Source organism: Emys orbicularis, chromosome 5, assembly GCF_028017835.1.
Source record: "Emys orbicularis isolate rEmyOrb1 chromosome 5, rEmyOrb1.hap1, whole genome shotgun sequence".
Taxonomy (NCBI): domain Eukaryota; kingdom Metazoa; phylum Chordata; order Testudines; family Emydidae; genus Emys; species Emys orbicularis.
In genome coordinates, this window is record NC_088687.1 from 101316012 (window position 1) to 101332081 (window position 16070).

At 39.3% G+C, this 16070-nt stretch overlaps 1 protein-coding gene across 3 annotated transcripts in view; it reads right to left on the reverse strand.

Annotated features, from left to right (window-relative positions):
* The window catches only part of UBE2K (ubiquitin conjugating enzyme E2 K), a 66958-nt gene that overhangs the window by 25937 nt on the left and 24951 nt on the right, over window positions 1-16070 (reverse strand). For 2 of the 3 annotated variants that reach the window (XM_065405777.1, XM_065405778.1), the window contains one exon: window positions 10343-10436. The exons of the other annotated variant lie outside the window; for it this stretch is intronic. In XM_065405777.1, coding sequence (XP_065261849.1) covers window positions 10343-10436 — 94 coding nt within the window. The remainder of the gene's footprint in view (window positions 1-10342; window positions 10437-16070) is intronic. 3 annotated transcript variants of the gene reach the window in all.

Sequence of the window (16070 nt, forward strand, 5' to 3'; positions counted from 1 at the left end):
TTACATGGATGCTGTCAAGTAATATAATCATATCCAAAAGAAGCTAATCTAGTGAGAAATATCTTCCAACTTTTAAATACACATACACACACTTATGCATATACATAAATTCAGCTTATTAATGTCATATTCCCACATTTTATACAAACCTAATACCTATTTCCAAGATATTCAATTTGTTATTAATCTTCAATTTCCATTTTTTCCTTGTTGGAACACCTCTGTTTCATATTAGTCAAACAGACCTTCAATTTAAAAAATCAGAATACCTAAGAAAGCAGATACTAAAATAAAAATAAATTGTATCTGATGTAATTATGCCCAGTATTAATAAGAAACACACACTAAAGAATTATCCATTTCACTCTGACCCTTAACACCCTCAGTTCTCTCTCTTCAAAATCAAAATTAGTTCAATTTAAGTTTAAATTATTTAGAGCTTGAGGATGTTCCACTGTGTAACTTAAGAAAGGAGTCCACATAGCTTTCAAGTTCTTCAGTATGCTTTGAAAAGAATAACTTCCAACACTTCAATTCACCAGGTGCTATATACTACTTAACCATTTACTATGGCTCCGATTCTGCAAATACTCATGCATGAGTAATCCCAATGAACTCAACGGGGCTACTAACATGTGTTTGCATGATTGGGACACATAATAAGGGGAGTCAAAGGCCATGTCTACACTACAAGTAGACAAGTTACATTGACATACAGCAGCCACAGTTAGAATATCGCTTGTGCGCTTGCAGACTTATCACCTTGCATCGATGCAGCATGTGCTTACCAGGAATGCTTGTGTCAATGCAGTGCAGTGCACCATGGGTAGGTATCCCAGTGTGCAACCTGCACTATTCAGCGTAATGTCTTTTGGGTAGTTGTGGCAATGCATGGTGGGGCAAGAACAAATATCGCAGTGGTGACTTGGAACAATGGCTCAACTTCCCATAAGTCAATGTTCTCCATCCCATAATATCTCTGTGCCCTAATTTTTGTGCCTAATTTCAAATTTCCATGAACTGATGCGGGACTTGTCCCTGTCTGCCATCTCTGACAGCAGCATATGAGCCTACACAGCTCTGCACTGTTATCACGAGCATGGCAACCACAGGATGCACGATCCTCCAGTATTTGTGGAGCCGCAAGAAGAACCGATGGAGAACATGACGATTTCCAGGCGGTCAGTTTGCTGTGGGACATAGCGAGAACCAATTCAAGGTTGCTGGTGGCATTCAAGAAGCAGCTGCAGATGGTGGAGTGCCCCTTCTGGTCTCCAAGAAACGAATAATGACTTGGGGGTCACATCGTAATGCAGGCTGTGGATGATGAGCAGCGGCTGGATCTGTGTGCCAAGCTTACCCCAGATATCAAGCGCAGGGACACCAAATAGAGCTGCACTGACAGTGAAGAAGCGAGTGGCGATCACACTTTGAAAACCTGCCATACCAGATTGCTACCAGTCAATGGGAAGTCATTCTGGAGTTGGAAAAGCCATAGTGGAGACTGTTGTCATGGAAATGTGCAGGGCCATTAATTGTCTCCTGCTACACAGGACTGTGACTGTTGGCAAGGTGCAGGATGTAGTGTATGGATTTGCAGCTCTGGGGTTCCCAAACTGCAGTGGAGCAATAGGCAGCATGGACAAGTGCAGAGTGGGATTCTGAGGATGGAAAAATCCCATGCACTGCTACAGACTAGGGACCGAATGGCTAGGCAGCAGTTCTGCAGAGAAGGACCTAGGAGTTAAAGTGGACGAGAAGCTGGATGTAAGTCAACAGTGTTGATTAGGGGGCTGGAGCACGTCTTATGAAGAGAGGCTGAGGGAACTGGGATTGTTTAGCCTGCAGAAGAGAAGAATGAGGGGGGATTTGATAGCTGCTTTCAACTACCTGAAAGGGGGTTCCAAAGAGGATGGATCTAGACTGTTACCAGTGGTACCAGATGACAGAGCAAGGAGTAATGGTCTCAAGTTGCAGTGGGGGAGGTTTAGGTTGGATATTAGGAAAAACTTTTTCACTAGGAGGGTGGTGAAGCACTGGAATGGGTTACCTAGGGAGGTGGTGGAATCTCCTTCCTTAGGTGTTTTTAAGGTCAGGCTTGACAAAGCCGTGGCTGGGATGATTTAGTTGGGGATTGGTCCTACTTTGAGAAGGGGGTTGGACTAGATGACCTCCTGAGGTCCCTTCCAACCATGATATTCTATGATTCTATGAATATTTCCACAGCTGGTTAAGAGTTGCACAGCCTGTTCTCCCCACAGGCCCAGGAGATCCAATTTCTCCTGTCTACTCCAGGCAGGAGCGCATTTGAATCGTGTAGCCACATAGCTGGACATTTGCACGCAACAATGGATTGCTGTTATGTGTGGTAGATCAGCTGGACATTCAGGAAAAGGCATTTCAAAAATTTGCAGACGTTTTAAAGGAGGGAGGCTACCAGTCTACGTGACATCTGAGCAGTGGCGCTCACAATTATGATTAAAGGTCAGTATCTGTTATTGAGAAACAGCTGCTGAAAAACTGTTACAGCTGACACTTGCACTACATTGACCTCCATACGTCGACCATGGTTGTACGCTACTCGGGGAGGTGGTGTTAGTATGTTGGCATAATGGGGCACTTATATCGGTGAGAGACACATTTCAGTATAGACACATGCATAACTAGGTCAACGCAAGGCAGCTTATGTCGACCTAACTTTGTAGTGTAGACCAGGCCTTAGACATCCAAGCTTTTGCTATAATATGGTACCCTGCTAGAAACATTTCTACAAGCATTCACTATTTCAGTATTATAGTACCTATTCCTAATACCACCTCCTTTGGGGGAGTTAAGCATTTCTTATTCCAAAGATATTGTTAGTAACATTTATAATCCTCTACAATATTTCTGTATTTTCAGACAATACCAACTTATCTACATTCTCTATTTGCAATTTCTCCAGCACTGCTTGCCTGGAAGTAATTTCACGGACCACAGCACTGCAAGAGATTAATAGAATCTATATAACAATTTATGTTGAGTTTCAATCAAGTTGCAGGCCACAGCACTGTTCCTTGTATACATTATTCTCTCATTCCATTCTTGTTCTTCTATTTGGAAATCAAAAGCTTTTCCTCCCATTTATCCTTACCAGTTTACTTTGTAAGATTTTATATATTCTAGCTATAATTCCTTCCCAATGAGGGTTCAGGAGTAGTCTATATGGCCCTGATCCTGCAAATTATCTGCACAAGCAGAGTTGCTTCTATTCTACAGGGGTCTGCTTGGACGGAATAAACTGCAGGATCAGAGTCTAAATCAGTTATTCTATGCACTGTCTTTTTTCCTGTGGGAAAAGTACATTACTAATAAGGAGAAATTACAGAGTCCATCTGCCTGTTTCTTACATTATAAGGGTAATAAATTCTCCATTCTCAAAGAAGTTACTGTCAAATTTTTTGGCACTTTCTGCACAGTGCCTTTCCAACTATAGAAACGCTCTGAAGCAAACATATACATTCACTAACTGGAGTTACTTTATATGTAATAGAAAAATTGGAATAAAAGCCCATATTTCTAGTATTGTCATCATTAAGGAATTTACGTATATCTTTTTTACTCACACCTGCAGAAGAGGACTGTAAGATTTCAACTGAATTTTTTTTCACCCATCTGAATTCAATTAAAAAAAAACCTATATTTAAGTCACCAGCTATAATTCAAACAAAAATGGAAGACAACATAGTTGGGATTTTAGGCATAACTCAGCAATGCCTTCCTCCTACAGAACAGAGATGGTACCACACTATTCCTAACACTTTACTGGCATAATTAGTACACTGATTTTTAAAAACTAATACAGAAAGTGAGACAAATGTTGAAAATAGGAAAGGGTGTGAAATATGTAAACACTGGGGAAGGGCTTACAAACTGGCAGACAAAAATTAATTGATTGTTACAAACTAAAGAGCAAAGGTAATGAGATGGCAAATTAGGCTATGACAAGGAAACAAAGTATTTAAAAACTGAAAACAGGAATAAGAAAGTGTGCATGGTCTGTCTTGACTGTTAACTCTTTGGAGAAAGGACAAAGGTTTTTTATGTTTTTGAAAAGCACCTAGCACAACGGTGCTGGAGGGAAGTTTGTCTGAAACACCCCAATCTGTTAGCGGGTGTAGATCTTGCTGGTAAAGATTAAGGGTCCTGCTGAGTCATTATCCCACACGAATATAAGGGAGATAGGAGTGGCTCTTTGGAAAGAGGATCTAAGGAATAGGCTTAGCAGTCAAACCTGGAGAGGTTTAAAATGAACTTAAGGCCTATTTTTTTTTAAAAAAACTTCAGAAACAGGTGAGTTTGAACTCAAAATAGTATGTACACTATGTTTGTAAGGCAGACTGGAAAAGGCAACAGGTGACACACTATATAAAGAGCAATAAGAAGAAGTACAACCCAAAGCCACATTGGCTAAAATACTAAAATAAGTCAGGGGGGAGGGCGGAAATGCTTGCCAAATTACTCTTGCGTCTCTGTACCTGTTGTTTCTTTATGTTGACCACAGGCTGTGAGGCAAAGTTGGCCAACGATTCCAGCACAGTAAGTTTGATTTGCATCTCAAAACATGAACTCAAAATACAAATGAAGGGAGTAGGCAGACACAGGCAAGACCAAAAAAAAATATAGGGGCTGATTTTCAAGCAAAGCAATCTGAGAAGGCAGTGCAAAGTTCCCTCTGTAGGACTGTTAAGAAGATTGCTGCTGGATTTCAACATCCAAAAATGCTCTTAAGATTTTTGCTGCTCCATACCATTTTGTCTGGATTTCAAATCAATATACGGATATTACAGCAGACGTTGCAAATGTAATTTAAAGGCAAGATTCATTCCCTTCAAGGACAGGGACTATCACAATTTTGGGTAACATGTTCTAGTCTGCCATACAAATAAAGGATCCACCTGAAGTTTATAACCCCAATACCTAAGGCTTTGTCTTCACTACCCGCCGATCCGGCGGGTAGCAATCGGTTTTTCGGGGATCGACTTACCGCGTCTAGTGAAGCCGCGGTAAAATCGATCCCTGATCGCTCTGCCGTCGACTCCGGAAATCCACCTCGGCAAGAGGCGGCAGCGGAGTCGGCGGCAGCGTGGCAGCGGTCGACTTTCCCGCGTCCTCACCGCCAGGTAAGCCGACCTAAAATACGCAACTTCAGCTACGGTATTCACGTAGCTGAAGTTGCGTATCTTAGGTCGGACCCCCGCTGCAGTGTAGACCTAGCCTTAGTCAGTAGGGGACAATAAACTAATACTATTTATACATCACCATGGCCATGCATGGCATTTACATACAAAAATAAATTACAGATCCCTGCTCCAAAGAGCTTACAAACTAAATTAACTTTTATACAAATTTATCTAGATAAAAGGTTAACTTTATTTGCTCACTAATTATTATTGTTACATCTGTCTTGGAATGCAATAGATTGTAATATAAATGTAACTTCTGTATGTACCTCAATATTTCTGCTGAAACTGTTTGATAAGTTCTTAAAGCAATATTCAAAAGCCTTCCTTTTTCTATTATAGTAACTACTCGCTTAACGTTGTAGTTATGTTCCTGAAAAATGCGACTTTAAGCAAAACAATGTTAAGCGAATCCAATTTCCCCATAAGAATTAATGTAAATAGGGGGGGTTATGTTCCAGGGAAATTTTTTTCACCAGACAAAAGACTATATTTTTTTATATATATATATATACATATATATATACACACACACACACACACACAGTATAAGTTTTAAACAAACAATTTAATACTGTACACAGCAATGATGATTGTGAAGCTTGGTTGAGGTGGTGAAATCAGAGGGTAGGATATTTCCCAGGGAATGCCTTATGCTAAATGATGAAGTAGTACTCGGCTGAGCCCTCAAGGGTTAACACATTGTTCTTAATGTAGCCTCACAATCTACAAGGCAGCACAAATGGAGGGAGGGGAGACAGCATGGCAGACAGAGAGACACACCCTGTGAGAGAGAGAGAGAGATGCGCATTGCCCCTTTAAGTTGGCTGACCGCCCTCTAAGTACATTGCCTTTTTAAGTAGTTCAGCAAGTTGAGACAGCAGCTGCTGCCAGCAAGCTCCCTCTGTCCTGAGCCCTGTCATGTGTCCACCCCCGCTCTATGGGGATGGGGTAAGCGGGGTGCAGGAGCAAGGGGACACCCTGACATTAGCCCCCCCTCTCTCCTCCCCCCCATGCACAGCAAGCAGGAGGCTCCAGGGAGCAGCTCCAAGGCAGAGGGCAGGAGCAGCACATGGCAGTGGGGGGAGGGACAGCTGAACTGCCGGTAACTGATAGCCTGCTGGGCAGTTGCTGCACAGGGCACTTAGGGGAGCAGGGAGCTGATAGGGGGGCTGCAGGTCCACCATGGTTCCAAGCCCCCACCAGCCAGCTCCAACGGGCTGCTCTTTCTGCAAGCAGTGCACAAAGCAGGCAGCTGCCAAACAATGTTACAAGGGAGCATTGCACAACTTTAAACGAGCATGTTCTCTAATTGATCAGCAACGAAACAATGTTAACCGGGACCACTTTAAGTGAGGAGTTACTGTACACAGATATTAGGAAGTCCTACACTTAAAGCCCAGACCAAACCTCAAGTCTAATGTTACTAGATTTACTGTACTCACTCACCTGATATAAATCAAATACATACACTAAGAAATGAAATTACTATTATTGTGGTTCACCAGTCTCTCATTAAAGAGATTTAAAAAAAAACAAAACATTAACACACCTGCTTTTAGACTACCACTTTAGAACATTTTTAGAGTGTCATCTACGGACAAGCAGAACACACCAGCCATTAATCTGGATTTCCAGAACTCTTGCTATCTACTTTTTTGTAAAGTGACTGGAAGCTGTACCAATTCAGGCTGTGATCTTTTAAACATTATGCAAGCTAAGTACAGTTGAAACTGGTCAATATTTGGGTGGGAAACCTTTAAAAAAAAAAAAAGGATGATGATGAAGGAAGTGTGTGTTGGCAATTCATTAGATGGCAAGCTTCCTTTGGATCCAGTATTAAACTAATACACCAATATGGCCTATGGAGCACTTTTCTATAGGAATTTACCACTTTCAGAAACAGAAAACCAAGGTCCTTACCATTTGTGGTTATTTAAAAAAAAAAAAAAAAAGGTCATATAGCACTTCTCCTTAAGGTTAACCCTGATATTCACCTGCAGCTTCAACTAGATATTCTTCATTGTTTACCCAAAACAGTAATGCAGTGTTACTGTTTTGTCTATATCCATTTATAGACCTATATGTCTATATACATAATCTTAATAAATGCATAAAACTATGTTAAAAGAACATTCAGCTTGAAAACTCAAGCATTCAAAAGTTAGGAAATGCCAGAATTAAGGTTGCTCATGTAATCTTAATTTGACCGCCTTATAAGTACACACTATAATACAGTCCAATTACATGATCGTGCTATTTTTTTCAATCGACATAATTCCTGCCTTATTCAGTGACCAGAAAAGGATGGTGCTCACTGAATAAGTAGTTATTCAATATTTTTTAAACTCATCAATGTGTCCATGCCTTATACACCTCACATCATCCAAACCTTGCACTAAATATGGAATTACTCATTTCCTCCTGGTGTTTCTATAGTGCCCTCATCCTGGTATCCACGTGCTTCACAAGCACTAATAAGTTTGTCTTCACAATACCCAGATGAGATAGGGGAGCATTATCACCATTTTACAGACTGGGAACTGAGACACAGAGATTAAGCCCAAAATCATCATATGGGCCCCGTAATTTTGGATACCCAGTTTCAGAAACCAACGGCCTGATTTTTCAGGGTACTCAGCATTTTTACAGCATGTTTATACAGTCAAAGCACAGATACTGCTGACTTTGGTTTCAGCTGCAAGTGCTTTGCCCTTCTACAAATCAGGCCCAAAGTATCAATTTGGGCATTCAGAAAGTGAGGGATACACAACTAGTAGTCAACTGTGAAAAGTTTGGTTTAAGTGGCTTGCCCAGCATCACATAGGAACTCTGTGGCAAAGAATCCAATTCTCCATGTTGGTATTCAGCTGTTTTAACTATGAGATATCCTCTCTCTTCCTGCAGTCCTTTGCCTCAGTCGCTACAAAACTTCTAAATTCTAGAACAAATGGGTCCTACAGGCCACAGCCTCAATCACAAAATAACCCTGATGGATTTCCTGAGCACCATCCATTCTGTATACTGATATGGTAGGATCCTGTAGGGGGAAAAAAGTATATTATCATGTTATTAAACACTATCACAGTGCATACACACAAGGAGGATGAATTATGTGGCTGTACAAGCAACCTTCATTCTGCCATTTCCTAACTTCTGAGTGCTTGACTTTGCAACTTAACATTCTTTTAACATAACAAAAATCTTAAAAGTTTTTGAAAAAACAAATTCCATTAAGTGAAATGATATTGACCCTCATGTGAGTCACTTACAGCACTAGAACCTTTAGATCCATAGCACAGACACTTGTACAACTTCAGCTAACAGCGTAACTGGTAGCAAAAACAGGATATTATCCTCTGTGGACCAACCACTGCAGGAGGGATGAGACATTTCACTAATGGGTTTCACAGCTATTTGCTTGGGAGCAGAGGAATGTTGGGACTCAGGTTACTCCTGCTTCCAGTTACAGCCTGGTGCCAAAGCAGCACCCACCAGCAAGGAGAAGCAAGCACAGGGAAAGTCCTCCTAAATACTGGGTTAAAGCATGCTCAGAGATAGAATATTCTGAGACTTTTGCTGCCAGCCTCTAACAAACCTCTACTGAGCATGTATGAACAGCAATTTTCAGAGACTTATAAATCCACTAAATTTGGGAAGATTTTCACAGGGATGATAAAAAGCAGATGTCTGACTCCAGAATGACCCCCCTATCAAATTTCAAGTCCCTGCTTCAAATCTTGGTGATACCAGAGCTTCTCAATGAAGATTTGTAAGAAGTTTTTAACATTGGCAAAAGGGCTTACTTTCCCGTAACCTTGCTTTTTTGGAAACAGCTGAACTGCTTTTGCTGAAACTTTTCCAGAGTTTAGCCTGAGGCCAGGTCTACACTACCGCGGTAGTTCGACAGCTGGCAATCGAACTTCCGGGTTCAATTTATCGCGTCTGGGCTGGACGCGATAAATCGATCCCGGAAGCGCTCGCCGTCGACTGCGGTACTCCAGCTCGGCGAGAGGAGTACCGCGGAGTCGACGGGGAGCCTGCCTGCCGCGTGTGGACCGCGTCTGAACCGCGGTAAGTTCGAACTAAGGTATGTCGACTTCAGCTACGTTATTCACGTAGCTGAAGTTGCGTACCTTAGTTCGAATTTGGGGGTTAGTGTAGACCAGGCCTGAGACAGACAATCGGCATAGAAAATATTGGCACATACAGTTAAAGTTCAGCAAAGCTACTGAAAACAGGGTCTTTTGACAAATGTCAAGCAAACCCTAACTTTAGGAGTCACTGCCAGCTCCAACTGAATTATATACACACATTACAAATGTAAAGATAATTAAGCAATTTGGGATTGCTAGGTGAAATCCCACTATCAGTTATATCTGGAACAAAATCTTTTTTTTTTTTATGGTCTGATAAACTATATACTTGGTTGTGATTCATACCACAGAGAAACTAGAGAATAGGCTATATGATTTTCAGGATAATTGTAAACACCCAGTCTACTACTGAAGATCCCCCAATGGAAAATTAAATAGAGGGATCTATGGAAACAGGTAGACCTCCAAATTTCTTCTAATGGAGAGGTGCCTCTCCTGACAAGTTGAAAAAAATATAAAATACCTTTAAAAAAAAACCCACATATATTCTCTACAACAGTGCTTCGTAACCCATGTTGGACAATTACTCTATTCTGTACTCTAGGTTTCTCCAGGCCTAGAATACACATTTGCTTCCAAATCCCAGAGACAGTTACAAACTTACATATCCCTACCAAGCATGATAACTGTATCTTGCATCACGGAACTAAACATCCTTCTTACTATATCTTTTACAATTCTATTGCACAGCCCAAACTGCAACTTAGTCCTTGCAAGTTGCATGGTAAAGTCTGTTATGCTACAGACTAAATAAATTTACATATAATCACATGAAAAAGTAACTGATACTTTTTCAAAGTTTAAATTTAAATATTTAATTTAAAACCACATAAATTAATGGCTCGTTTCAAAATATGTAGCGCTTTATTTCTTTTTATTTTGTAAATTGACTTTATAAACAAAGCAACCCAAGACACATTATTTGAAGTGCACAATGATTTCATACGCAAAAACATTACTTGCCTTCATATGGTGTGTCCGGAGGTCCTGCTATTTCTCCTCTTAATTCTGTAAAATTCTCATCTACAAGATCTACTTTAATTTGATTTTTGCTCGTCTTAAAAATAAACAGAGAAAAACAGTTATGAGTAAGTTATGTTTGATACACACCTTCCCAAAAAATATTCAATTTTTAGAACAGATTTCTAAAAACAACCCATTTCAGATAGCTATGTTGCAGTTAGTTTTATTTAATTTAAAATATAACTGTATGCAGCATTACAGTTCTCCAAAGTAGTATTTATAGAGCCACTAACATAGACAAGGGTATTCAGGAGTATGCAGAGTATCTGAAATTACTTTTAATTTTTTAATTTACTAGATTTAAAGTTGACAGTGACTCTCTAAATAGCTATTTAGTCTGAATACCTTAAACAAGACAAGAAAAAAAAGTCAGAAATTTTAACTTGCTGATGCTTAATATATCACTTGAAAGTGTATTGTTCTGTTTAAAGCAATCACCACCTTCATTGGAATACAGCAAGACCTCTCAAAAATAGCATACTGACCTATTTTTTTAAAACAATACAATATCCTAAATAATAACATTTAAGGAAGTCTTGTTAAAAAGCATTTTTTCCACAGACTTCAGCGTTTCTCAAATGTGGCCACCAGAGGCTTTTCTTGCGGCCACAGCCACCCAGGCGGTGATTGGAGGGCCAAGCATTTGCCCCTTCCCTGGGTCTGCAAGTAAGTGGTTGGGCCCTGCCCTCCCCCCCGAGCCACAAATGCTGGGGGAGTAGACAGCTGGTGTCAGTTCTCCACCTTCCCATGGGCAATGGGGCTCAAGCTTCGGGCTTCAGCCCTGGGGTGGCAGGTGGCAAGCTTTGGCCATGTGGTGGCAGGCTCTGGCCACTGGGCTTCAGGCTCACCATCCCACTCATTGCCTCTGGCCCCCGCTGCTTCCCCCGCCCCATGACCCATCCATCCCATCACCCCTGCCCCCAATGCCTCCCTACCCACCTACCCATCCAAGGCTTAATTTGTCCCCCGGCTTGCCAGGGCTGAGTAAGTCTGCTGTGAAAAGTGATACTTGTATGTTTGTTAATATCACTTTTCACTGCCTCCCAGCTAGCTAACAAGTCTGCTGCTGCGAAAAGTGATATTAATATACATATATCACTTTTCATAGAAGCAGACTTACTAACTAGCAATTTATTAAAAAACAGAAACCAAAAAGGCAAAAGGAACAACAAAAAGACAAGAATATGCAAAACACCTTATTTGTGTTTCTATTCTGTTTAGAATAGTAAATAAATTAGTAAAGAATAGAGACAACTGTACATTGTTGTTGTTACTGAGTCTGAAAAAAAAACCTACATAAATAAATTACAATGATTTGGACAGGTATATGTGCATATTTATTTGTTTTTCCTAAAGCTAATTACGTTTTTTGGAAAAACTGTCACACCAGCAAAAGTTGGTGGCCGCACTTTGAGGCCACCAAAAAATTCGTTGCAAGAACCCCTACTCTCAGACAACATTTAGGTGCAGGAGCTACTGGCTATCTGTCACCTCCTTCCCGACTTCACACTTCCCAAGACAAATTTTCTTGGAGCTCTGTAGGTTAATTTCCAATTTCTCATAATGGCATACTTAGATACTATACGATGTATGTTTCACAGAATCATTTATTAAAAGAGTTTAACCAAAAATACACATTCTATTCAAATTTGTCTTTCATCCCAGAAAGGAGCAGGAATAAAATGTATACTTGTTTTCCAAAAAAAAAAAAAAAAATTCTTTTAACAAAACAACTACCTATGGAAAGATATACACCTACATTATTTACAGGTGAAATACTAGAGGGCCGCACACTTTGTTGCTTCTATCGGCTGAGCTCTCTGCATACACCCTGGGCTCTTTGCATCCCTCCATTTCTCCCCATAAGCTGTCTGTGTGCCACTCTCCCATTCCTGTCTATTTCAGAGACTCCTGCAACCTCCACCCCTCCCTTTTCCCCATTTCAGGATCTCTGTGAACACCCCCTTTCCTTTCACTATTCTTATTTCTTCTTTTTGTCTGGAAGACAAGTCATTTCAGATGTTAACATTTTAAACTATATTGAAAGGATGGGCAAAGTTATGCTGTAAAGTATTAATAGCTGCTGGTTCTTTGATCTATAGATAATTACAGAGCTGGTGGAAGCTGCTAGATCTGCTAACCAGATGCAAGGGGCTCCATGTGACCATTTCCCCCTTCCAATTTTCCAAATCTCACCAAAATTAATACTCTTCTGCCCACTGATGTCTAGAACATTTCCTGATTTTTGGAGTTGATCAGATGTGGAGTTCAAAGGTTATCACAATAAACAAACATTAGGATAATTGATATTAAGATATAATTTTTTGAGCCAACATGCAGTTTCCAAACTAAGAAATGCAACAGATTTTATGCCTCTCTTCTATTTACAAATATTCCTATTTAGAACTTAAAACGGGTATGATGGTGACACCAGCTGTAGTGCCATAGCAGAGGCCGAGTTTGAATTCCTTCTTTTGAAATGAAATCACTTCTGTATGGAAGAATACAATACATCTTTCCCAAAATAACTACTCTGTGTATTTAAGTATTTAATGAATTTTAAGAATTTACAAGTAAATCTGTTAATTGTTTACAAGTTACAATTAATTTTAAACACATGCTATAAAAATTTAGCACTCTGTGTCAGATCTTTTATCATCCAAAATCATCTCAGCTCAGGCATTATTTACACAAAAATGGCAATGAGGTAACTGTTGAACAAATCTGATAAATTCCTAACAATTTATTTTAATAAACTAAGGATAATATTTTCCATTAATCTTCATAAATGAAATGAAAGTTTCTCCTTCAGCAGAGATTGAAGAATAGTGGTTTCCTTCAAAGAAACTTGAATCACCCTCTTTTAAATTAGCTGCCACCTCCTATGATTCTGAAAAGATTTGACTCAGGCTGCCCTTAGTAAAGTTGGCCTTCTCAAAATACCTGCCAACTCTCATTTGTTCTCAAAGAAGACAAAGACGGCCCTTAGCAAGGATGACTACTGCCTCCATTTACCTGCTTCTCTGTCTCTTGACAGCCTAAGGGGCCACCATCTTCCCTAAGGATTGTCTAGTTAAATATCTAGACAAAAACTGTTTAGTTCTAGATTAATATTCATCTGTTTCTTTGGCTGTCAATTTGTATTTAATATTTTCCAGTTCATTTATCTTTGACAGAGACAATTTGTATAATCACATTTAACACTACAGTTAAGATTGTGAAACAAAAGGAAATTAACTGTTTCAGAATGTACTATTTTAAATGTCCACATTTTGAAGCTCAGAGACCATTTGATGACTTTCTATGCCCCAATCACCGCTAAAATCTTTGGTAGGAAACCCTGGGATTCCAATTAGATACTTGAAAAGAGCCACCCTTAATCAATCAATCAGTGTGTTATGATCACTGTAACAATGTTTTTGTGCTCCAACTGCTAGTTTACCACCAACATTTAACCAATACAATGGATTTCTAAGGACTACTTCCACATACAACCATTCTAAACAAGCACTTCAAAGGATCCCTATGGAAAGTCTCAAACAAATTTAATTCTTCTATTTGTTAGAGACCATCTCCACACAATTTTGTCAGGGCCCTTGCGTAGTTAATTAATTATGGCAGATTTCATCCCCACAGCTGTGCTCACATGAATCTGTGATGCTGCTACACAAACATGTTTTGCAAAAAACTCTATAAAGAGTTAGTCACATTAGCACACTAGGTTCAGCTCTAATCAAAATAGGAAGTCTCAATGCTTCTCAAAAGGGAACAGACAAAATGCTATGGAAGAATATTTCCTTTTCCAGTTTCCAAAGTAATACTTTATTCAATGGAGAGTAAAAATAGTCCACACTAAAAATTAGTAACCTCTTTAAAAAAGTGATGCTGAATTATATCCCATATTTACATAAGAATCAGGCCCAGGCTGTGTTAACTGATCAGAATTCATTAATAGGATTCAGACATGATCTGAATTGCCCACAGAAATACAGCAAGATCTTATATCATCCCTGCTTTACAACCATAATTGGTTAGCAGGGTGTGAATCTAACAGAAATGTAATTTTACAAAAAATAAAGACACATTTGTGTTTTGACATACAATAAATTATGGATACATCTTGATTAGAAGGACATATACAATTATATCAATCTATATTTGACAAACTCAGAATATAGTACACTTTTTCCAGACTTAAATTATTAATCTGCTGTAGCATCAAGAAAACTCTTAAGAGTTCAGCATAAGCACTGTAACAATTCTTACAATACTTGTGTCCCTACAATATTGTAATTCCCCAAAACTACTTCTGCAGATATTCTATAGCATTAATCTGAACTAAACAAAACCTGAACTTAACACAATTTAAACAATCAGTCCTTGCTGCGGCTAGAGTTGATCAAAACAAAAACAAAAAACCCAACAGCAAGAAAACATTTTGGGTCAACTCCAAAGCAGAAACAAAGTCAGTGTCTTTAAAAAGATGTATTAACCTTATGCCAAATTATTGACAGAAGATGAAAGGGGGAAAAGCCATGAAATGCAAGTTCTGCAACACTTGCCACTAACACAAAAACATACTACTACAATGGGATTATGTTCAATAATATATTGTTCCCCTAAACATTTCTCTTTCCTCCCTCCCCAGACACACACACACACACACCATTTTTTTAAAGTGCTGAATGAAAACTATATATTCACACACTTAAAGCCCATACTTCAAGAAATTTTACTAGCAAGTTTCCTTCAGACCAAACCTACATCCCAAAGCCTAAAAACATAGATGTACCATGAAAGTGCTGACAAACTTAATACACCTCTACTCAATATAATGCTGTCCTCGGGAGCCAAAAAATCTTACCGCGTTATAGGTGAAACCGTGTTATATCAAACTTGTTTTGATCCACCAGAGTGTGTGTCCCCGTCCCCCCCCGGGAGCACGGCTTTACCGCGTTATATCCGAATTTGTGTTATATCGGGTCGTGTTATATCGGGGTAGAGGTGTAATTACAAATAGCTATTAAAACATAGGGAAAACTAATGGATCAGCAACTTTGAGGCACTTGTAGTGTTTCTACTTTGTTTGTAAAGTGGCCTATATAAGTAATTTTTAACAGTACATTTCCAAGCTCTATAACAATATCAGAAATAACTAGAGTTAAATGTCAGAGCAAGCCCAATGTGGTGTGCCTGGTGATCAGCATTAGCAAGAACACACAAATGTTTAGCTCATGAAGTATAACTGAGCAATTCCACCATGTAAAAGCCCACCAGCAGAACCAGTGGTGACATTATACCTGGTTGTACTGAGTTTACAAAAATTTGTATTACGAAGTTTATAAGATTTTTAATTACAATGAGAATTTGCATTAATTAATACCCATTTTGGACATTAAAGATGACTGGAAAAAACCTGCACATCAGCCATGCCCCTATATAACATATTACAAGTTTATTACTGGATGATGACAGCACACAGATAAGTAGAATGGTGTGGGTTGAGCTAGAACTGATCTTCCATTTATTTTTAAATAACTACTGTTTGCCATGAGTGACATAAAAGTTCAACATTATGCCACTCTTGATCCCAGGGCAACAAACTCATTCAAAATTCACACGAAGGTCAAAATTCTGCCCTAATTGTCCAAATTGTCCAAAACAGTCC